Below are 25,019 nucleotides of genomic sequence, written 5' to 3'. Positions count from 1 at the left end.
ATGTAATATGTAATAATAGTATGGTATGTAATCCACAGATAGGAATTTGAGGAGGAGTTAAAAGAAGCACCTGGGTATCAGACATCACACAGTAAGCAGGAGCTGCCTCTATGGAGTCCCGAAATCTAAGTCCCACATGAGATGCAAACCATAACTTTTATCCAATATATATGACCAATGATGCCTTAAATGTTTCTAGATTTTTCCTAATGTTCCTTTATGACAATTCCCAAAAGCACACACAATGCAGCTCATATGATTGTATTACACCAGTTGGTCTCTGGTATGAAAAATAGCTTATTGTATCTTCTGCAATGAAGCCAACTAGCTTCTCTAATCTTATAATTTTATCTAAACTAATCTAATCTCTTCTAATCTACAAGCAGCAAATGCATGTTTCCCAGCAAAGGTTATCCCTCTGGTGAAACTGCCAATATTAGTGAGGTTTACTTGGCCACATTCATGCTCAGAATATACATGTGTACCAAAATGCAATGCCCATTTGGGTTTTTAAAAATGGAAATCAGCATTCTCATTGAGGTAAAACACTTAAGGAGTGGTCCCATGTATCATTTCCCTTTTAAAACATATAAGTAATCATAACTGGCTCTTTGGATAATAACAACCAATATGTAAATTAGGCTGAAAAGGAAGTCCTAAAAGTAATCTTTGCTACTCTTTGGCAACTGTTAAAAAGTAGCAAGTATAGGCTGATGACTGCAAGCCTGGCTGCTGTCTTCAGGTAGGGCTTCCTCCTATCTGCAAGGAAACACCAGGCCACGCTCTACCCCTAGTCTACATACTAGGCCACATAACTGAAGTTGTAATTTCTAGCCAGAAATGCAGTGGTGTACCTGGTTGGTGCAAATGTTTTTTCTCAATCCCCATCCCAGGTGGCACCTTGGCTGAGTACATTCAGAAACGATGTAACTCACTGTTGGACGAAGACACAATCCTACACTTCTTTGCCCAGATCCTGCTGGCACTGCACCATGTACACACCAAGCTCATCCTGCATCGGGACCTTAAGACACAAAACATCCTTCTTGACAGGCACCACATGATCGTGAAGATCGGTGACTTTGGCATCTCCAAGATCCTGAGCAGTAAAAGCAAAGCATATACGGTATGTACCCCTAAGCATATGCAGCATTTAGCCCTTCTGACAAGGTCACAGAGAGGTAGGTGTGAGAGTGAATCTGTGACCACATAATTCGATATTAATGAGCAGCACCTTTGCAGGGCGGGGCTTAAATTGAACAAAGAAATGCCTTTTGGGAATGTTACTCAAAAGCTTACATTGTGCTGAAGCACCTTATACAAACGTAGTATAATTATCCAGATGGAATAATCTTGTCACCCTTCTCTACTAGGTGTATGAGAGACCGAGAGGGTTACAGAGCATGTACTGATGATGTTAGAATGCAAGAGAGGCCATTGTTGGAGAAAGTGGTGGAGAGGGTCTAAGAGATGTGCTGCAACAAATCCAAAGGAGATCGGTGCGCAAAGGGGGTGCTCTGAAGTTCAGGGGACACACAGTGTACATTTAAGACAGAGAAAATCATACATTTGAATGGATTGTGTCCTCCCACGTATTCCTCATCTTATGATATCTCTATATCCAGCTTTAGCTCCTTCACAAAATTGCTCCAGCGGGGGACGCAGTGCGTCAATGCTTGTCGACTGAATGTCCCTCGAGGGTCTCCGTCTCTGTGTCGATGTCATTGATGGTATATAGCGCGCGCAGCAACCGTTGGCTTCAGTTCTGTTTTTCCGCAAGAGCTAATGCTTCAGATTATCTTCGCACTTTGGTTCCTTGATTAAGAAACCTCATTCTGTGAAAATGGCATCGTCATCAGCATCATCGACTCCAAGATCAGGGTTAAAAAAATGCCACAACGGTGGGGTGAAAATGACCCTTACGGACCCCCATTGGGTGTGTCTATGGTGCCTGAGATCCTCTCATTCAACTTCGGAGTGTGGGTCATGCCTATCTATGACAGCGAAGGGCCTAAAACAGCATAAGGGTAAACTAGCTGCAGGTAGGTCCCATAAATCCCCTTTGACAAACCCGTTGAAAAGGCGATCCTCTGACGAGTTGAGAGAAGACTCTCCTTGTCGGAAGAAAGCTAAAAGGTCCCGATCACGCAGTGGCTCACACCACTCGTCATCTTCCTTATGGCGGTCGAAGAAAAGGTGCCACAGGTCGCCACCTTGGTCGTCGAGTTCGTCCTTGGGAAGGGTTTCGTGCCTGACCAAATCGGCCTCACTGGCTGAGTGGGAGAAGTTCAGACTTAAGATGCTTGAAGTATTTGAGAAAGCAGCCTCGACCCCCTGGAAGAAAAATCACAGCCATGCCAGTGTCGACAAACGCGACAAAAAGAAGGCATGGTCAAAACCTGTGCGCCCTCGGGCCCGAGTGTCCAGGAGAATACTCATCAAGAACCCTCTGAGGTTCCCTCGAATAAAGAAAAATCTCCATTGAAGCCAAAATCATCAATGCCATTGGCGCGAAAGACTTCACGTCGAGCCCTAAAAAACTCTTGACGCCACAGCGGTCAAAGTCCTCAACGTCAAAGGCGTTGAAGACTTCGAAGCCATTGTCGAAGCAAGTTCCAAAATCCTCGAAGGATGACGAGAAAACATACACTCCACTGCCACGGAAGGATTTTTTTTAAATCCCTTTCCTTAATTTTTGAGGATGATGAATTATCTTCAGATGAATTTTGTTCCTTTGGATTGCAGTATGGGACACATAATGTTCCAGAGGCCTTAATTAATAAGGACTCAAGAATAAAGGACCTACATGACACCACTTCCCCAGAAGTAGAGTTTGGCAGGCCAAACCCCTCGGACCATGCCGATTGATCTTACAGACAACTGATGTCTAGAGGGATAGAATATCTGGGATGGAGTAGGCCTGACACTTTTTGAGCAAGATAACCCGACTGATATTTTGGACAAGGGTCCCCAAGAGGACCCTATTCTACCATTCCATGCAGCTCTACAAAAGAGAGTTAATGCCAACTGGGAGACGCCGTAGTTAATTCCGGCTGTGAACAAAAAACTAATCAGTAAGTACTGTGCATCAAGTAGTGACCCGTACTATCTAACAAAACATCCAACTCTTGAAAGCTTGGCAGTTCAGGCTGCCACTTCTACATCCAGACAACAGGCATACCCAACTATCCTCCCGCCCCCAAACAGAGATTACAAGCGTTGACGCTTGGGCTAGAAAAGATTTCTCTGCAGGGAGTATGGCTCTTAAATCAGCAAATGCCACGTGTGCCCTGGCCAAGTTCACTTGCACATTATGGGATTGTATAGCGATGGCGGCTGAACATATCCCCGAAAGGGGAAGAACAAGACGGCTTTTTAAACATTGTCAAGGATGGGAAAGCTGCGATTTGTGTGAATCCGTCCAGTCTGGTCTTGACTCAGCGGACAGTATCAGCAGAGCAATGGTGGCTAGCACTGTGACGTGCACATTTGCCTGGTTGAGAAAGTCTGGATTTGCTCCAGCTGTACAGTCTAGACTTCTTAACATGCCCTTTGCTGGCACTTATTTATTTGGCAGCAAGACTGACAAGAGCCTGGAGAAGCCGCAGAACTCCAAAGCTGCAGCCAAATCCCTTGGCGCACCAATCAGACAGCCACCTACTCGCCCCACTGGTACAGCTTGGAGGGGCCGGTCCTTTCGCTATTACTCCTAAGTTGTAAGAGGGAGAGGACTGTCGAATCAAAGAGGTCAGAAAAGATTCCCCCGTGGTGGATGGGGAAGAGGTGCTAACACCACCCAGGCAAGGGCTGCTTTACCCTCAGTCGCTGCATCAGCCACCTCAAAGCCTCTCTGAGGCTTTACTCCACAAGCCCCTGTGGGCGGCAGACTCTCTCAGCATCTGACAGAATTGTGGGGTATTACTTCAGATGCATGGGCATTGGAAACAGTTGCCCAGGGTTACTGCCTTCCCTTTTTAAAATGGCCACAGGATTATCCACCGGTGAACAGCTCTTTCAAAGTTCCAGATCCGCTCCTTATGCAGGACATTTTGACCATGCTAAAGAAAGGTGCTATAGAACTGGTACTGTAGCAGATAGGAACAAGGGTTGGCACTCCCTTTACTTTCTAATACCCAAGAAGGACGGAGGATTGAGACCCATCTTGGATTTAAGAGACTTGAACACGTTCCTCAGGAAGGACCGGTTCAAGATGGTTACCCTTTGTCAGATCCTTCAGGCCCACAAGCTTCAGGACTGGATGGCATCATTGGACCTTCAGGAGGCTTACTTTCATGTGCCAATCCATCACAAGCACAGAACGTACCTGAGGTTTGCCGTTGGTAGTTCTCATTATCAGTTTAGAGTTCTGCCATTTGGGCTGACCTCCGCTCCGAGGGTTTTCACCAAGTTGATGGCGGTGACGGCAGCAAGTCTCAGGAGAGGGGAGATTCACGTCTATTCCTACCTGGACGATTGGCTGATCAGGGCACGTTCCCCCGAACAGGCCCTGGAACATCTCAGCTCCAACTGTCGCTCCCTCCACAGTTTGGGCTTCTCGCTCAACTTCAAGAAGTCACACATGATACCATCTCAAAGGCTGCAATTCATCTGGGCTGTCCTGTACGTTTCCTTGGGAAAAGCCTTGCCACCCGAGGTGAGGGCTCAAGACATTCTGCAGATGGTCAACACATTCCAAAATGCCCAGAGTCTTCCAGCCTTCGGTTTTCTGAAGTCGCTTGGCATCCTGCATTTTCCTGGTGCCAGAGGCTCGCCTGAGAATGAGATCCCTCCAATGGCCTCTCAGGACTCAATAGTCACAATTCTCAGGCAACATGTCAGACCTCCTTCAGGTTCCAAGCAGAATAGCACAAGATCTACTGTGTTGGACCTACCAAGAAAACATTCTGAAAGGATAATCCTTTTGGCAGCCATGGCCAGAGATAATTGTAGTGACGGACGCCTCACTCACGGGATGGGGAGCCCACACCAACGATCTGACAATCAGCAGTCGTTGGTCTCCATCGGAGTCCAAACTACACATCAATCCTTAGGAGCTGAGGGTGATCAGACTAGCGGTGAAGGCTTTTCCACCCTCTGTACAGGGAAAGAATGTCCTAACGGACAACACAGTGGCCATGTACTACCTCAACAAAAGAGGGGGCGTAGGGCCACTACCACTGTGCAGAGAAGCAATGCAGCTCTGGTACTGGGCAATTCAAGAGGAAATCTCTCTATCAGCAGTTCACCCAGCCGGAGAGGAGAACACAGCAACGGATGCTTTGAGCAGGCAGAGCACAGTCTCCCACGAGTGGGAACTAGCTCAGGAGATCCTTCAAGTGATCTTTGCCCTTTGGGGAACCCCTCACGTAGATCTGTTCGCGACCAGTGCCAACAGGAGGTGTGAACTGTACTGCGCCAGGGAATTATCGGCAAGAGTAGCTCTAGGGGACGCGTTCATAGTGGACTGGGAGTTTCCACTCCTGTACGCTTTTCCTCCAGTCTTTGTCATTCCTCACATAATCAGGAGGTTGAGAAAGTTCGGGAAACCCATGATCCTAATTGCTCCAGATTGGGCCAGGATTACGTGGTACCCGGACCTTCTGGTAATGTCCATCTGCCCTCCAATGCGTTTTCCACAAAGAGAGGATCTTCTCTCGCAAGGCATAATGGAGATTCTGCTTTCGGCCAGAAGGCCGCAACAAAGTCCTTGTACCAATGCTGTTGGAACACGTTCTGCAGCTGGTGCAGGGATAAGAATGTGGACCCTTATACATGCAGTACACCTATGATTTTATCGTTCTTGTTACACAAGCTAATCTGGGGCTCCAGGTTGGTACAATTAAAGGGTATCTGTCAGCACCATCTATTATTTTAAACGTTCCTCTGAAGAGGTATATTTCTTCAAGATTCTACTGATTATACAATTCTTGAAAGGATTGACAAATGTCTTTCCTTCAGTCCCCTTTCAAGTCCTGGTTTGGGATCTCAACCTAGTTCTACAATTCCTAATGTGTGCTCCATTTGAGCCTATCCACTTCTGTCCTTTAAGATTTTTGAACTTAAAGACCATTCTTATAGTGGCCCCTACATCAGCCCGTAGGGTGAGTGAACTTCAAGCCTTGTTCTGCAAGCCTCCTTACACAGTTTTCTTTAAGGTAGTCCTTAAGGTTAAACCTACTTTTCATTTAACTCAAAAAATCATTTTACCTTCTTTTTATCCCCCACCTTATTCTGGAAATTAAGAGGAGAGGCTACACAGGCTTGACCCAAAACGTGCACTTAGTTTCTACATTTCCAGAATGTCTAAATTAAGACAGGACAATCAACATTTTATTGGATATACGAGCCATAAGTTTGGTATGGCGGTTTCAAAACAAACCTTATCTAGGTGGATCATCCTTGCAATCTCTGAATGCTACAGGTTGTCTGGAAAGGATCCTCCTATGGGTGTCAGAGCACATTTGACCACAGGTATGGCTACTTCCTCTGCCGTAGAGAGGGGAGTCCCAATTCAGGATATTTGTGAGGCGGCAACATGGTCCTTCGCCTACACATTCACCAAGCTCTATAATCTGGACTCTTCCGCAGGCTGCGAAACTGTTTTTGGGAAGGCAGTGTTAAATTCTGTACACACAGGCCAATACGAACTCCTAAATTCTAATTTCAAACTGAAAATTCTGACTCCCTTCTCCAGAAATACAAACACTGCTCTGGGAGTCTATCATAAGATGAGGAATATGTGGGAGGACACAATCCATTCTAAGGAACAAGTTACCTACCTTGGTGAATGTTCCTTTGACTGGATGTTCCTCCTGCGTATTCCTCATCGACCATCCCATCCTACCCTGCAGTTGAATATCCATGTTATTGCAGTTTACACTCGTTAAGAGTAGCTGTCGGGGATAGGATAAACCAATACCTGTAAAAATCGTAACTGAAGCCAACGGTCGCTGCGCATGCTATATGCCATTGATGACGTCGACACTGGGACGCAGGCCCTCAAGGGACATTGAGTCAACAGGCATCGATGCGCAGGGCCCCCTGCTGGAAAACATTTCTGAAGCAGCTAAAGCTGGATATGGAGATATCATAAGATGAGGAATATGTGGGAGGAACATCCAGTCGAAAGAAAGTTACCACGGGTAAGTAACTTGTTCTTCTGAGCCCCCTTTTTTTTAGTTAACCAGAGTGACATGACCGTAAGAAAGGGACTGGACTTGGAGAGAAAACCTAGGAGAGCAGTTGCAGGCTACTCCTCAGTAAACTTCATCACGGACCAGGTTGCAAAGTGTCAAGAAATCCCCTGAACTAGTCCCTCAATAGCCCCACACACCTAGACCCCAGGCTTCCTTGAACATGCATAGCTCTCCTCAATACCACAGCCCTGTAGGACCACACGCCCTAACAACAAGTAGAGCAACCCGCACTACTAGAGCCTCATAGGCCTTCATACGCTAACCACAACTCTCTCCCCATTTCTACTGCCTCATAAACCCACACTCTAGGGAGCCAACAGGGCTATACCCACTACTGCAGCCCTGTAGTCTTCACATTCCCTAACAGCATGCAGAGGTCTTCCTACTACTGCAGACAGATAGGCTTCATGTTCCCTAAAAACAAGAAGAACTCACCCCACTAATACAGATTCTCTGCGAGCAAGTGGAACTCTCCTAACAAAAACAGCCTCACTTCCTAAAATCCAGTAGATCTCCCTAAACATTATTACATTCTTATAGGCTCTCACTCCATAACAATACCCGGGGCTTTCTCCACTACTAAACCATTGTAAGCCTCACACTCCCTAACAATAAGATGAGCTATCTTCTCGGATATGGGTTGTCTGCCTGCAAACGTTTTGTTTGCGGGTGTACTACCCGCAGTGTAACTGCTCGGGCCCCCGTTTTGACCGTTCATTAAAAGCAGGGGCCTGAGCATATTTTGTCCCTGCCTCCAATGTTAAGGATGCGGGGGACACCCCTGCCGTCCCCGCTCCGCATTTTTTATATTTTCGGCCGCCACCAAAACGGTAGCACCCAAATCGAACAAAATGTCCATACGGACAGTTTTTTCAGATTACATTTCTCCACTACAGCCCCATAGCCTTTACACCCTCAAGCATTGATCTATTCTCTACCCTCTAGTGCACCTTCATAGTTTCCACGCCTGGACCCTAACAACAATCAGAGTTAATCCTGTTGCTAAAGGGTCATGGGCCCTCACTACCCAATTAAAAAGGAGAGCTCACCCCACCCCTACAACCTCAAAGCATTGTTGAGGATAGGCTCGGAAGTGGCACGTCTATGTGTTTGTGGAGAGGTGCGGCTTGAGCCAGCATAGGCACACTGCTGGGTAGCGTAGCGGTTATCCCTTTTTGTGATTGTGCTGGGCTCCTAGTGTGAGAAACCTGAAGGTGTCTCACTCGGTAATCCCCAGAGATCAGTCATCCAGGTGGCCTGGACACAGCCATTGCTATTGGATCCAGTTCCTAGGGGTGGACCAGTGGACGAGGATCACCTGGATGGGAGGTCTTCGGGGAGTGGAAGTGGGACACCGAAGGGTGAGACACGGTACCCCCTTCCTTATACCCTTTCCCCATTCTACTCCGTAGGATACATAGAAGCTCCACCCCCCCTTTTCCAACACAAACATTTTCCTACAACGTGAGAAACAACGGACCAACACCAGAGCCGTTTACCTGACATGTCCAAACATAAGGGTCAGGCAGAGTCAGGCAATTGTCACTAATTACACACATCTGACTGCCCTTTCCCTTCCTCACAGGGACCCAAAGGTGAGGAGTAATCACCCAACTTGAAGATTTACTGAAGGAACTTTTATGGTCCATCAGGCCCTCTGAGGCAAGAGACTTTGCATGAAGGAGACTTGGCCACAGAAGGTCCTGATATTGTCGAAAAGAAATGTAAGCTCATGTTAGAGAAGCCCAGAAGTGTGCCATGCTCAAGAGTCCCGCCTTGTCCTGTGGTTAAAACGTGGGGAAGGGAGACCCCAGCCCTAATCTCCTATGTTATTATTTTATGAACACTTCTTTCTTTTCTTGTGAACATTATGCCACACTACTGTTTAGCATAGTGGTAAGGAATGGCAATTGGTTTTGTTAGCATAGGCTCTTTTTATTTGACAAAGACATCACTCAGACTGTACTATTATTATTTGATGGTCGTAGCTTGCTCCCATCTTAGATTTAGGTCTAGATTAGGCATGTATCTCACCCATTATACAGTTTAATAAGCACCCTTGAACTGTGATCACTAGTGTCTGTCTTATCTTGATACCATGCCTTCCTTACATATGGTGTCAGGAATGGGATGTGACTCAAACCTAGTCATAGATCTTCTAAACCCTCTGTTGCCACAAAAGAATCGATATGTTTCGATATCTGTAGCAGTAGAGATGCTGTCATCCTCCCTGGGAAAAGAGTAATGATTCCTACAGATTTAGTTTTGATACCCCCCTACGGGATGTTACAGAAGAGTGGCCCCAAAATCTGGCTTAGCGTGGACGTTCGGTATAGATATTTTAGCAGGCGTCATCGATCCCGACTTCCAGGGAGACATAAAGGTTCTCTTACAGAATCATGGTGAAATGCTACTTGAAGTACATCGAGGAGATCATATTGCTCAAGGGATTTTGGAAAGGGCTCTATTCCCTCAGTTTAAAGAAAGTGAACCAGAGGAAACAGAAATAGGTACATTCGGCTTTGGGGAAGCTGATAAACCATCTAATAGCGAAGAAAAGAAGGGAGAAGAGCCTACCATTCATCCCGATCTAGCCTTCGCCCAACAAAATGATTCAGCCATCGCTGAAGCTTTTTTGCAAGCTATTCCGGAAGAAGAAGGTGTAGAGAAGGGGAGCCGATTTTTCTTCTTGAAGCAGGGACTGTTATACCAACGAGAGATGTCTACAGAAGGAATAATAAAAACGCAGTTGGTAATTCCCAAGACCCACTGAAAGGTTGTACTGGAGATTGCGCATTCCCTTCTGACCGGGGGTGGGGTGGCATTTAGGGCAATCCAAAACCCAGGCGCACATCAATGGGAAGTTTTACTGGCCAGGTATCCATGCCGATATAAAGACCTTTATCCAGACATGTGAAATATGTCAAAAGACCAGTACACACATCCCATTACCTGCCCCTCTGAATCCCTTTCAAGAATCAGGATGGACATCATTGGGCCTCTAGAAACATACAGACTAGGCAACAAATATGTCTTGGTAATTGTCGACTATGCCACCAGATAATCCGAAGCGTTCCCAATGTGAAACCACACTGCAAATCCTTAAACACTTCCTACCGTATTTTTACAGAGTCGGTTTTCCAAAGGAAATACTGACTGACCAAGGTTCTATCTTTATGAGCAAGATTATGGCAGAGGTCAAAGAGCTACTCCATATTACCACCGTACAAACTTCTGTGTACCATCCCCAAACCGATGGATTGGTAGAAAGATTCAATAAGACTCTGAAATTAATATTACGAAAATTGGTAGACAAGAATGCAAAAGACTCGCACCGAATGATCCCTTGGGCACTATTTGCTGTGAGGAAAACCCCCAGGTCTCTACAGGATTCTCTCCTTTTGAACTACTGTATGGTAGAGAGCCTACAGATGTTCTAGACATGCTCAGGAAAACCTGGGATGAACGAGGATAGGCCCTCATTCCGATCTCGCAAACCGCTACTCGAATGCGAGAACATAAGAGACTTGTTCGAGATCTAGTCTGCACTCATATGGAGGAAAGCCCACAGCCAACAAAAATCCACTTATGACAAAAAGGTGAGCGTAAGTTTGTTCTCCATTGGACAGAAAGTATTAGTCCTATTACCCACCCCAGAAAACAAGCTTGTCTCTAAGCCCTATGAAATATTGGAATGGACGGGAACTGTACTTATAAAGTAGACCAACCGGACAGAAAACAGAAGGTCAATTTATATCACATAAACCTCTTGAAAGAGTGGAAAGAGAACCTGTTCGCCAACCATGCCAAAGTACTACTGTCCTGTTTGGTTTCTGAAGAAAGACAACTTGGAATCAATTCCTTCTGAGCTATCTATTCAACAACAAGATTTGAAAGGTGTAATTCCATCATTTCCCGATGTATTTTCAGAAAACCCAGGAAGAATAAAGGGTACCTACCACTATATTAGAACACCCAATGGAAAAGTGGTTCATTTAAAACCATATAGACTCCAGGAAGCCCGTAAACAGATAGTGATTGAGGAAGTAAACAAAATGTTACAGGCAAATATTATCGAGCCAATGGTTCTCTCCTATCTATCGTATTGGTCACTAAACCTGACCGTTCCAGGAAATTCAGCATAGATTTCCGTCAAGTGAATGCGATTTCCGATTTCGATGCCTACGCCATGCCACGCATCGATGATCAAATCAATAAATTCAGAGCAGCCAAATTTCGATCCACCCTAGACTTAACAAAAGGATACTGGCAAGTCCCAGTATATGAGCCAGATAAGGGAAAGACAGTGTTTTTAACGCCCCAAGGACTGTTTCAATTTAAAGTCGTTCATTTCGGCTTAAACGGTGCACTAGCCACCTACTAACGCCTAATGGATAAAATCCTGCGTCCCTATTCTGGTTTCTGTGGAGCTTATATTGACGATGTTGTCATTCATAATAAAACCTGGGAAGAAAATCTTTTCCATCTTCACATCATTATGAGAGTCCTCAGAGAGGCCGGCCTAACTGCTAATCCATCTAAATGCAGACTGCCACTATCAGCCATAAAATACCTTGGCTTCTTTGTACAGAACGGGAACTTACAGCCTCAACATGAGAAAGTGAAAGCTGTTCCTAGATACACCCACACTGAAAATTAAGAGAGATCTTAGAGCCTTTCTAGGGTTAATAGGATATTACCGTAGGTTTATTTTCTTTTGATGTTGTGTAAATACAATTTGGGCTGATTCTCAATAGTTTTTTTAAAGTAATTATTTTTCTAAATAAAAGTGCTATAAGATGACCTGACATGTCATTTTTTCTCTCTCCAGCTGCTTGTGTAAATAGTAACAAGCAGTGTCACAAATAATACATTGAGCACCCATTGGGGCATTACAGAAAAGTAAGGGAGGGGTAATCGGCCTCCTACCAGATATGTTTGTCTAACATTTTCTAAACTTGAGACTGATCCTCCGTTATCAAGAAATCGGTGCAAGTGCCCAACAGATTGCCTGGTGTTAAAAGATACAGCTGGATTGTGAAGGAAAAGATAGTAGTATAAAGAGACAAGATTGAGCCCAATGCCAATCGTTCTAACATATTTAGAGGCAACCCAAGAAGAGAAGGGCTCAATCTACAAAAGTCAAAGGTGATGACTGTGGAGTCGAAAGCATCCCGAGTTGAAATTAATGGTCAATAACTAGGAACGTTATGGTAGTAAAGACATTTGATTATTTGGGAATTCACTTTTCTCCCAATGTTGGCCCTCTCGCGTCACTCTTGCCAGACCACCTTAAAGAATTATCTGCAGCCATTTTCTCATTACATCGTATGTTAGGCAGTGCTTCGATGAGATTGGCTCTAGGGTTCTCCTGATCAAAATCTATGGTGCAGCTCAGTTATGTAGCTGAAGTATGGGGAATCTGGGAAAGTAGAAGCTTTGCGAGTGTAGAGATAGGCGGCCTAAAGACAACAGCAAGGGCAATTGTGAGTAAAGAAACCAATGTAGGTTGACTAGAGGATAGGCTCCTGGAACAATCACTTACATTTTGGGCAAAATTATGGTTCAGTGAAGATTAATCATTATGTGGAGTTTTGGTTGGAGAACTACTTTGAGAAAATCTACATGTGGCTAAGAGATATTAGAAGGTCCCTTACTTAACCAGTTTTGAGTCAGTGGTATAGTGACCTCGCAAAGATAACGGAAAGTGTCGACTAATCAGCATTGGGTAGAGTTGCCACAGAAGTATTCTGTAGAGATGGCCCTTTGCAATATTTGGATTTGTTCAGTAGCAAGCTTTATAGTCTTTTTTTTTTACACAAAGGTAAGGCTGGATAAGTTGCCTCTAAGAACCAACTTAATCGAGTGGAGGCTTAGCTGATGTATAACAGAAAACTGCCCGTGTTTGATGGGGTATCGCAAAGACATGTCTGTGGTATGTGGGCTTGTAGGTGCGATTGATGGTCCCGGTGCTCAGAGCTGTGGGTCACAGAGGCTACAGGACGGCCTTTGCTTCACTTATGCATCTCGAATTAAAGAGACATTTGCACAGACTGGTGACACTTGTCAGGTCGGCCTTGCGCCACAGAAACCTTTTTAATGGAATTGTTTTCATGGGTCCTGCCCTCAGTGACACACACAAACCTATCCTCTCTCCAGTACAAAGCTCTCCTCTTTTCAGTACTGCAGCCTCTAAGCCTCTCATTCTCAGAAACAAGGCCCAGCTCGCCCTTGTGCTGTGCTGCAGCCTCTATGCCACTCATTCTCAGAAGTAAGGCCTAGCTCGCCCATGAGCTGTGCTGCAGCCTTTATGCCCCTCATTCCCAGAATCAAGGCTTAGCTCGTCCTTGAGCTGTGCTGCAGCCTCTACACACCTCATTCTCAGAAGCAAGGCACAGCTCGCCCATGAGCTGTGCTGCAGCATCTAGGCCCCTCATTCCATGAAACAAGGCTCAGCTCCCCCTTGAGCTGTGTGAGCTTTGCTGTAGCCTCTATGTCCCTCATTCACAGAAGCAAGGCTCAGCTCGCCCATGAGCTGTGCTGCAGCCTTTAGGCCCCTTATTCTCAGAATCAAGGCTCAGCTCGCTCATGAGATGTGCTGCAGCCTTTATGCCCCTCATTCCCAGAATTAAGGCTCAGCTCGTCTTTGAGCTGTGCTGCAGTCTCTATGCCCCTCATTCTCAGAAGCAAGGCCCAGCTCGCCCATGAGCTGTGCTGCAGCCTTTAGGCCCTCAATCCCAGAAATAAGGCCCAGCTCACCCTTGTGCTGGTCTGCAGCCTCTAGGCTCCTTATTCCCAGAAACAAGGACCAGCCCGCTCTTGAGCTGCGCTGCAACCCCGAGGCTCCTCATTCCCAGAAACAAGGCTCCGCTCGCTCTTGAGCTGTGCTGCAACCCCGAGGCCCCTCATTCCCAGAAATAAGGCTCAGCTCTCCCTTGAGCTGTGCTGCAACCCCGAGGTCCCTCATTCCCAGAAATAATGCTCAGCTCGCTCTTGAGCTGTGCTGCAACCCCGAGGCCCCTCATTCCCAGAAATAAGGCTCAGCTCGCCTTTGAGCTGTGCTGCAACCCCTAGGCCCCTCATTCCCAGAAACAAGGCTCAGTTCGCTCTTGTGCTACAGTCTCGGAGCTGGCATCGTGACTTTGCTCTAAAGATGACCGTTGTGCAGTGCTCTCAGAGAGCAGCAAACACATGACCTCCGCAATCTGCAGCTCTCAAGTAAACAATGCCCCTTCACATATTAACTCTGCAGGCATGTTAACCTTCCATGAAGGTTAAGCACGTGGCTGTTTCAATACAGTGGCGGAAATTCTCAACTTTCACCCATTTGCTTTGAACCCCGTGGGCAGTGGTTCAGCTAACTTATTCAGAGAGGACGTGTAAGGTTCCAAACCCAAACATTTGGAAGTCATTTAATCTTTTTGCTAGTTGAAATAGTTCAGTGCTTAAAATGTTCAGAGTAAATGACTTCTGTGAAAATTCAAAGTTGTAAACTGAAGGAGCAAGATTTCTATCAGCCCTCTTCCGAAGTATGAGAACAACAAGGAAGACAAAGTAGCAATGCGATTTGTACGAGTCACAATCAGAGCACTTTGAGGGGTAGGGAGTCCCTTCAGGAGACGTTCGAGGAAAATCCAAATGCCAACAGCATGTTTAAGACTACTACTTCAGAGGCCCCATAACTGGAAGTGAGCATTTAAACGCACTGCGATCTATGAGAGTATTTGACTTACCGACTCCTGTTCATAGAACTTATTTGATTTTTTCTGCACTTATAAACGTCCAAAAGGGCTCAACTGAAACATTGCTCGTTCCGTATGTCCTGCTAGCAGCCTCGTCAGAGCAGCGTGGGGTGCCACCATGGCAAAGCAGAACTCGGGCACCCGAATGCCAAGCTGTAACCTGTGACTTCATTGTGTGTTTTTGACTCATGCAAATATCATTCTCCGGTCCAATGTCCCCACTCCAGTAAACAGGTTTATCGACCGGCACTTGTTGATGAATTTGCCAACTCCAATTGGCCAGGTATGTATGGTACCACCTTTTCCTTTCCTTTGAACTTTCGCCAAAACGCAATAAGTCCAAGTATTGGCCTAGTTTGATTTTGTGGTCATAGCATGTCCTGTTCCCTAGTTTCTCTTTTTTCGAATTGCCTTTAAAGAGTGTTTAGGATTTATTTTGTCATCATAGCGTTTTCTTTTGAAGGTTAAAACGTGTAACATTCCCTATGTTCTTGAATGGAACAAACTCGGACTTCTCTTGGAGACTTACATCCAGGCCACAGTCTCCTCTCTCTCGTCTCCTACTACCCACAGCACATTCTGCAAGGAACCTAACATCACATTGTAGCTGTTCAAGGAATCTGACACAGTGTGATATCACTCCAAGACTCAAAATCGTACTGTGACCTCGTTCCAGAAACCAGATGTCAGATTTTGAAGTCACTGCGGGAATCTGACTCCACACTCTGAACTCACCCGAGGAAATAGACGTCAGGATGTGGCATTTGTTTATTTCATTGGTTTGCCGAGGGTGTCGACGCCATCTGCGCCATGCCCGTTGGGTGCACTTGTCGGGTCTTTGCCCCCGGTCAGGCCCTCGAAGCAGTCGGTGCCATCGATCCCATCAACGCCATCTGGGCCGAATTTACCGGTGGAGGTCCCTGTGACTGTGGACCCTCTGAAGAAGGATACTTCTAAGTTTGTGAAGGCTGTTACAGAGAAGAGGCGTACTCCTCTCCTAAGGAAGGATTTCTTTAAGTCTCTCCAGGACATTTATGAGGACGAAGAAAGGTCTGAGGAGGATGTTGGGCCTTTTGGTCTTCCATATGGGACTCCTGGTGTTCCGGAGTGTCTCATTTCTGAAGAGAGTCGGATGGAGGATCTGTGTCAGTCCTTGCATGATTCCAGTGGCCTTGACCTTCCCCTGAGATGGAATTTGGTTGGCCGGATCCGGGGGATCATGCCGACTCCTCTTATCGGAGATTGATGTTGAGAATTGTGAAGTACCTTGGCTGGACCAGGCCTCCGGTGCAGTTTGATCAAGATGATCTTACTGATATTCTGGATCAGGTTCCGTCCACTGACCCGGTGTTGCCATTTAATTTGGCATTGCAAAAGAAGGTGGCTGCTACTTGGAACACCCCGGAGAGTATTCCGGCTGTAAACAAGTCGTTGACAAAGAAATACCGCCAATCCTGTAGCGACCCCAGCTAACTGTCCACACCCCCCCCCTCCAGAGAGTTTGGTGGTTCCGGCGGCTAAGGCCACCTCAAAGCAGGCAGCGTACCTTACCATCCCTCCTGAATGGGACGATAAGCACATGGATGGATGGGCATGCAAAGTATTTTCTGCAGGGAGTATGGCGTTGAAGTCGGCCAAATCCACCTGTGCCTTAGCAAAGTTTTCGCACACTCTGTGGAATTGCGTCTCTTTAGCGGCTGAGCATATTCCTGAAGGGGAAGAAAGGGATGTCTATCTAGCTATTGAGAAGGATGGCAAGGATGCCATGTGTGAATCCCTTCAGTCTGGGTTGGACACTGCTGATGGCGTCAGCAGGTCCATGGTAGGAGCACCGTGATGCGTTGATTAGCGTGGTTGTGGAAGTCGGGGTTTGCACCAGATGTGCAGGCTTGTCCTCTCAACATGCCCTTTGACGGGTCGCATCTGTTTGGCAGCAAGGTTGATGAGAGCCTTGAGAGGTTGCAGACATCCAAAGCAGCTGCCAAATCTTTGGGAGCAGCTGTTGGACAACCTCCTCCTTTTCGTCATAGGGGACTGCAATGGAGGGGTTCCTTTTGCTACTACTCCTCATTTGGAAGAGTGAGAGGGATGGCCAGTCAGAGGGGCCAACGTAAGTTTCCTCGTGGTGGATGAGGTAGAGGTGCCAAGGCCGCTCAAGCAGCAGCCTCTTTACCATCAGGCGCTGCCGTAGCCGCTTCAAGACCGCTCCGAGGCTTTGTCTCATTGTTCACCGGTAGGGGGCAGGCTGTCTCAGCATCTAGAAGAGTGGCGAGCCATTACTTCCGATGCGTGGGCTCTGGAAACAATAGCCCACGGTTACTGCCTTCCTTTTCTACAACAGCCTCACGACAATCCACCAGGGAAGCACTCTTTGAGGGTTCCGAATCCGCTCCTTGTGCAGGAGATTTTGACCCTGCTAGAGAAAGGCGCTGTAGAACCAGTGCCTGTGGCGTAGAGGAACAAGGGTTGGTATTCCCTGTATTTTTGGATTCCCAAGAAGGACGGAGGACTGAGACCCATCTTGGACTTAAGATACTTGAACAAGCTCCTCAGGAAGGACAAATTCAAGATGGTGACTCTTTCTCAATCCTTCAGGCCCTCCAACTTCAGGATTGGTTGGTGTCACTGGACCTGCAGGATGCTTATTTTCATGTGCCGATCCATCTGAAGCACAGAAAATACCTGAGGTTTGCAGTTGGCGGCTCGCACTATCAGTTTTGGGTCCTGCCATTCGGGTTGACCTCTGCCCAGAGGGTCTTCACCAAGCTCATGGTGGTGGTGGCAACGTATCTCAGGAGAGGGGGGATTCACATCTACCCCTGCCTGGACGATTGTCTGATCAGGGCGCGTTCTCCCGAACAAGCCTTGGATCATCTCAGCGTCACCTGCCACTCCCTTCACAAACTGGGCTTCTCCCTCAATTTCAAGAAGTCGCATATGACACCTTCCCAACAGCTCCAGTACATTGGGGCTGTCTTGGGCACATCCTTGGGGATGTGCTCGCCACCCAAGGTGAGGGCTCAACACATTCTTCAGACGGTCTCCAAGTTTCAACGAGCCCAGTGTCTTCCGGCTTTCGAATTCTTAAGGTTGCTCGGACTCATGGCGATGGTGCCAGACACCCAGCTGAGAATGTGATCCGTTCAGTGGGCTCTCCGGGCTCAATGGTCCCAGTTCACAGGCAAGATGTCAGATCTGCTTCGTGTTCCCATCAAGGTCTCCCAGGATCATCTGTGGTGGGCCAGCAAGGAAAATCTCATGAAGGGGGAGCCTTTTTGGCAACCGTGGCCAGAGGTAACGGTAGTGACGGACGCTTCCCTCATGGGGTGGGGGCCTCATGCCAACGATCTGACTATCAGCGGTCGTTGGTCTCCATCGCAGTCCAAACTACACATCAATCTTTTGGAGCTGAGAGCAATCAGGCTAGCATTTAAGGCTTTCCTGCTGTATGTACGGGGAAAGAATGTCCTGATAATGACGAACAACACGGTGGCCATGTATTACCTCAACAAGAAACGAGGTGTAGGGTCACTCCCACAGGGAAGGGAGGCAATGTAGCTCTGGTTCTGGGCAATTTAAGAAGGAATTTCCCTAGCGGCGGTTCATCTGGCTGGAGAGGAGAACATGGCGGCAGACGCTCTGAGCAGGCAGAGTGCAGTCTGCCACGAGTGGGAACTAGCTCAGGAAGTCCTTCAGGAGATCTTCGCCCTTTGGGGAACCCCCCAGCTGGACCTGTTCGCGACCGGTGCCAGAAGTGCGAAAGGTACTGCTCGAGGGAATTTCCTCAGAGAGGAGCTCTAGGAGATGTGTTCGGCGTGGATTGGTTGTTCTCGCTTCTGAACGCGTTTTCTCCGATCCCCGTCATTCCTCAAGTTCCCGGGTCCCGCATGATTCTCATTGCTCCAGATTGGGCCAGGAGAGCGTGGTACCCGGACCTTCTAGACATGTCCATCTGTCTTCCAATACATCTTCCCCAAACAGAGGATCTTCTCTCGCGAGAGGAAGGTCGGGTTCTCCATCCAGGTTTTACGATTGTTTTCTGAACGGTTGAGATATAAGGATTGGGACCTCCCGGGTGACATGATGGAGGTGTTGCTTTCGGCCAGGCGGTCAGCAACCAAGTCCCTGTGCTGTTGCCGTTGCCGTTGGCGTAGGTTTTGTGACTGATGAAGAAGAAAGAATGTTGATCCTTTTCAGTGCTCATTTCAGGAGGTTCTCTCCTCCTTAGTTTCTTTGGCCCACAGGGGTCTTCAGGTGGGAACCATTAAAGGTTACCTGGCAGCGCTTTCTCTCTTTAAGCGCTCGTCCGAGGAATGCTCCTATTTTAAGATTCCACTGATCACTCAGTTTCTGAAAGGGTTCACAAATATATTCCCACCGTTGCCTTTTCAGGTGCCGGTCTGGGACCTTAATTTGGTCTTAAAGTTTCTGATGGGTGCTCCGTTTGAACCTTTGCACTCTTGCCCGTTGAGATTTTGACATTTAAGACTGTTTTCTTGGTTGCAGTTACCTCTGCTCGTAGAGTGAGCAAGTTTTAGGCACTTTCTTCAAAGCCACCCTTTACTTTGTTCCACAAGGCCAGGGTTGTATTGAGAGTACGTCCGTCCTTCCTACCTAAGGTAGTGTCAGAATTTAATTTAAGTCAGAAGGTAGTGCTCCCCGCCTTCTATCCTCCTCCGCATCCTCGTAAAGACGAGGAGAGACTCCATAGGTTGGATCCTAGGAGGGCATTAAGCTTTTATCTTTCTAGAATGTCCAGGGTCAGAGTGGACGACCAGCTCTTTGTGGAGTATACTGGACACCGATTGGGCCAGGCTGTTTCTAAGCAGACCTTGTCTAGGTGGATCATCCTCACTATTTCAGAATGCTACAGGTTGGCCGGCAAGGACCCTCCTCAGGGCTTGCGGACTCATTCCACCAGGAGCATGGCTACATCGACAGCCCTGTAGAGGGGTGTATTGGTAAAGAACATCTGTGATGCTGCAACATGGTCTTCCATACACACCTTTGTTAAGCATTATTCCCTGGATGCTTCCAATGCTGAGGATGTCACCTTTGGTAAGGCAGTGCTTTACTCTGCCATTTAATTGGGTATGTCTAAATTCTTCTCCCTCCTCCACTCATGGATACTGCTTTGGGAGTCTGTCATAGATGAGAAATACGTTGGAGGACACAATCCATTCGAAGAACAAGTTACTGGTGTCCAGTCAAAGGATCGAAAATAAAGGATCAAATGACCTTTTGCTTGAATGCAAAAGGATCGAAAAAAAAGATCTATTTTTTTAAAATTTATTTATTTATATATTTTTTTAGTTTGGGTTGGTAAAAAAAGTGTTTTTAATAAAGAAAATGGGGGGTTGGGGGAACTCCCCCATTAAAAAAGAAAAAATGGATCCTTTTTTTCGCTCCTTTGACTGCCGAACAAAAGGCATTTCATCCTTTTGTTTTCGAAACTATGACCTACAACCCAGGTTACTTACCAACTGGTAACGTTCTTTCGATTGGCTGTTCCTCCAACGTATTCCTCATCGCCCTCCCAACCTACCCGTCTCGAGAATTTCCCATGCCATTACAGCTTGCGTTCCAACAAGGTTAAGTGCAGTCAATGCTGTATTATAGGCATGTGTGCCACACTTTGTGAGGGGGAATAAACATGAACTGAGGCTATGGGTGCCGTGCGTGCTACTTATAACATCTGATGACGTCACCCTCAACGGAGGCCTTTGAGGGACATCGACCCGATGCCATTGACGCAGGGTGCCCTCTGCTGAAAGAAATTCTGAAGCAGCATAGCTGTGGACATTACATTTCATAGATGAGGAATACATTGGAGGAACACCCAGTCGAAAGAACGTTACCAGTTGGTAAGTAACTTGTTCTCCTCATTCGCTCTCGCTTGCACACTCATCTATCCTTTGTTTTGCAGTTTTTCCTCTCTCTCTCCTCTCCCCTCCCACCAAATACACATATATATCCTTCTCTCTTTTTCAGGTTGTGGGTACCCCATGCTACATTTCACCCGAGTTGTGCGAAGGGAAACCTTACAACCAGAAGAGTGATATTTGGGCCTTGGGATGCGTGCTCTATGAACTGGCCAGTCTGAAGAGAGCCTTTGAAGCAGCAGTAAGTAAGGACTGTGTGCTTTTCTATGTGCGTTTTCTCTAGGACCCCAGAGTCCTGTGTGCTTGCTTTAAGAGGCAACATTATACAGGTGTGCTCGCTCAAACTACACACTGCATTTTCAGCAAGGCTCTTTCACCCACAAATTGTTGCCCAGTACAGTTTTTTTCATTCAAGGCCTAGTGATGTTGTCGGCCAGATTTTAGCCATTGAAGGATAACATGTCCATTCTTGTTTGTGTCTAACCAGAGGTGAGTGATCTTGGTCCTTTAAGAACAACATACCTAATCACATTTTAGGGCAGGAGAGGGCCTTAGAGGATTCTGCTTGGGTCTGCCACACACTGTCTTATAAGGGCTCCATAACATATTTCTATGCTTTCTGAGGTCTTTACAGTAATCTTAGCATGCACCATCGGCTCTACAACACTCTTCTGTACCCTCCATAGAGTTTGCAAAACTCAGTTGTGTCATCTGTTGTCTAGGGAATGCGTGCTGTACCTTGCATAGGTTCTTTAACACTTCACTCTGTAGATTTCACAGTACTCTGCTGTACTTTATATTGGCTGCACAATTCTCTACTGTACCAGTAACACCCCCCCCCACACAACTTTTCTCTGCCCTTATTGCCTCTGAAATGCTCTATGGGGGGTAATTTTCTTTAAAGGCATGTTGCAGGGAGGGAACCAGCACTGTATGCACGGCAGTCACTCGATGCAGATTTTTTTCTTTGCACTGTGAAGTTCAATATATAAACGCACATTGCGGTGGGCGCAAGTTTACATGCATTATTTGAACTTCGAGGTGCAATCAAGTGTAAATGCCCCTCACCTTTCACTCGTGTACGAAGGCTTTTAACAAGGATTCTGGTGGATACACTCCTTAAGCTCGAGGCTACTCTGCTATGCTCGCTATAGACTACACAGTGCTCTGCTGTTGCCTTTATGGATGCCATCATTACTCTATGGCACCTGCAATAGGCTTCATAATATTTTTCTGTACCCTCTATAGGCTTCACAGTACTCTTCTGTCCGCTCTTAAAGGCCTCCAAAATCCGGATGTACTCTTTGTAAGCTAAATCATACTCTACTGCACAATGGATTATCTGTGCAATAGAATAATGTACCTTCTGTGACTACCACAATACTTTGATCAAGCTCAACTACGGCATGCACATGTACTAGACTTTCAGCATGGTGACAGTCGTCTGCCCTTCTGTCCTTAAGCTCTACAATACTGTTATTCGACTTATGTTTTATGTAAACTTTCAGCTTGGTGATAGGCCTCTGATCCTCTGCCCTTCTGCCCTTAAGCTCTACAGTACTGTCATTACTATAATGTTTTATGTCAAATTTCTGCTTGGTGATAAGCCTCTGCTCCTCTGCCCTTTTGCCCTTAAGCTCTACTCCTCTGCTCTTCTGCCCTTAAATTCTACAGTACTGTCATTCGTATTATGTTTTATGTCATCTTTAAGCTTGGTGATAATCCTCTGCTCCTCTGCCTTTCTGCCCTTAAGCTCTACTCCCCTGCCCTTAAGCTCTACAGTACTGTCATTCGTATTATGTTTTATGTCAACTTTCATCTTGGTGATAGGCTTCTGCTCCTCTGCCCTTCTGCCCTTAGGTTTTACAGTACTGCCATTTGTATTATATGTTTTATGTCAACTTGTACTCATGTATTGTGTGTCTCCATTACTTTGACCAGAATCTGCCAGCCTTGGTGCTGAAGATCATGAGTGGGACCTTTGCCCCCATCTCTGACCGCTACACACCAGAGCTGCGGCACCTCATCTTGAGCATGCTCAACCTGGACCCTTCCAAGCGGCCACAGCTAAGGGAGATCATGGCTCATCCCATCTGCATCCGTGCTCTGCTCAACCTCTACACGGACGTGGGCAGCGTGAAGATGAGAAGGCAAGCAGGGAGGGTATTCATTTCAATTTCCTTTTGTTGACCGACTCTACATATGGTGCTTAGTCAGAGGTGCCAATTTAACATGAACACCCCACTTATTTGATTGAGTTCTAACCATTTGTTTGTGAATGCTTTGTCAGAAAATGTCATGTAAAGATATCAGAATGTCAAGTTAGTTATGCTGAAAAGTTTTCAATGAAATCTAAATCATTTATTTGACCACTTAAGCAATTCAGCTGCAAGTCAAATGCACAGAGAAATAGTATAAACACTTAGCTGCTAAATGAAGAAATGCACAACCTGATGCGTTTCTCCTATGAGTTCAGGCAACAGTCGGAAAAATAAACATAATCTTTTTTGACGTAGGATCTTAAAAGATTTGTCAACAATTCATTACCAGGAGCAGAACGTGTGACCTCTCATCACTGCATTTAAAAAGAAATTACCAAAAACCTGACACTTTCTTGTGACCTTATACCAACCACTCCTTTCTAGAAGCAAGTTTGTACTGATTGGGTGGAAGGTCCAATTGAATGGCAAAATCATTATCTTTCCTTACATGACCTTCTGAACAAACCTGCGATGGACTGTTTCATAAAGATACAACACAGACACACAGTCAAATTATGTATTCATGCATTAGTTAAATTACTAGCCAATCCAAGGTTTCTCTTTGTCGTAGTTCAGGAAGTCTTCAAGTCTTTCCCTGCAACCCTACCCACTGCCCCATCGGCCAAAGTAAATAAACGCAGTGCTATCGGGGTATCGGAGGAAGGTGGGGAGATGGCACAAATCTCAATCTCGCCCTGCAGTGAATGAACCACGAACTATGGGTCTAATACAGTAGACCAATCACTTATCAAATACACAAACAACTACCAATACCTTAGAAAAGAAGCCTGAACTCTATGTGGATTGTAGGTGCCTTTCCCCAGCTTACTACGTGTGACAGAAAATAAAATTGCCGACACAACCCCTTGTCGGGGAAAGAGGCACTGAGACCCGGCTGCAAGAGTTCAAAGGATGGTTTATTTCTCCAGTTAGGAAATAACCCAAAAAACTCTCCAGCCCCTCATTACATCACACTTATATTTATATTAGTTAAAGTAACTCTAACAAAAAATGCTAAATGGACCCGATTGGCCAGGCGGTGTGGTGCTGTAGGTGTGGGTGGCATCTGTTCCTCCTGGTTGGCTGAGTGGCTGACGAGATGACTGACGTCAAACATCTTGTGCTCCACGCAGGTCAGGGTCCGGTCACTGTGGTCACTACCTAAGCTAATATGTTACACACTAAATAACAAATTATTTAAAACATTTTATGCTACTTGTCACATTTCTACATAAGTCACACACAATGATTATTGTCAGTACAATTGGGTCATTCGTGGCTTTAATTGGAGGCCTTGACCCTATTGTGCATGTAGAAGAATCAGGCTGTGTTTTTGCATCTTTTCCTAGGTTTCAAAACTCATTAGTACAAAAAACATATATAGTAATAAAAATGCTTAAGGTTAGTAAGGAGTGTATTTGGTGGGTTTCGCAGCACAGGCTAGGGTCTGGAACTTGAAAGAAATACCTTACAGGGGGTCCAGGGTCAGGATGGCAATAAATTGTTCTAATGGGGGTGGGTGGCTTACACGTTTATGAGGACGAATCGAGCAGAAAGTGCTTAGCTCATCCTGGTTCACATGCCGGTTCTCAGAAGAACAGTGATCTCAGAGGAAGAAAACTGTAGCATATTGATTGTTGCAACTTTCTCCAGCTTCAGCGTGAGAATGGAAGCGCAGATCTTTCCTTCGCAGGGGGAGTGCAAGGGTGGGGGCCAGGCAGCTGCCTGCGCGCCTTGTGTGTGTGTGTCTCTGTCCTTGGCTGCTGCGGTGGAAAGGAAGCTGAGCATTGCTGTACTATCGCAGTGAGGCCTGTTTACCCAAGATGGAGTTGAAAAGGGGCACAAAAGATGGATGTCCCGTGTCCTGCTCAGTAGTCCCATCTATGCAGTAGTCAACCGTGGTTAACTTTACATAAGGGCAAGGGGCAATCCCACTAC

At 46.3% G+C, this 25,019-nt stretch overlaps 1 protein-coding gene across 2 annotated transcripts in view; it reads left to right on the top strand.

Moving 5' to 3' along the window:
• The window catches only part of NEK8 (NIMA related kinase 8), a 271,322-nt gene that overhangs the window by 35,079 nt on the left and 211,224 nt on the right, over positions 1–25,019 (top strand). For both annotated transcript variants that reach the window (XM_069615313.1, XM_069615312.1), the window contains exons 3-5: positions 894–1,126; positions 20,930–21,061; positions 22,762–22,970. In XM_069615313.1, coding sequence (XP_069471414.1) covers positions 894–1,126; positions 20,930–21,061; positions 22,762–22,970 — 574 coding nt within the window. The remainder of the gene's footprint in view (positions 1–893; positions 1,127–20,929; positions 21,062–22,761; positions 22,971–25,019) is intronic.

This window comes from Ambystoma mexicanum, chromosome 9, assembly GCF_040938575.1.
Source record: "Ambystoma mexicanum isolate Mex_15411 chromosome 9, UKY_AmexF1_1, whole genome shotgun sequence".
Lineage (NCBI taxonomy): Eukaryota > Metazoa > Chordata > Amphibia > Caudata > Ambystomatidae > Ambystoma > Ambystoma mexicanum.
This window is presented reverse-complemented; position numbering and strand designations above follow the sequence as displayed.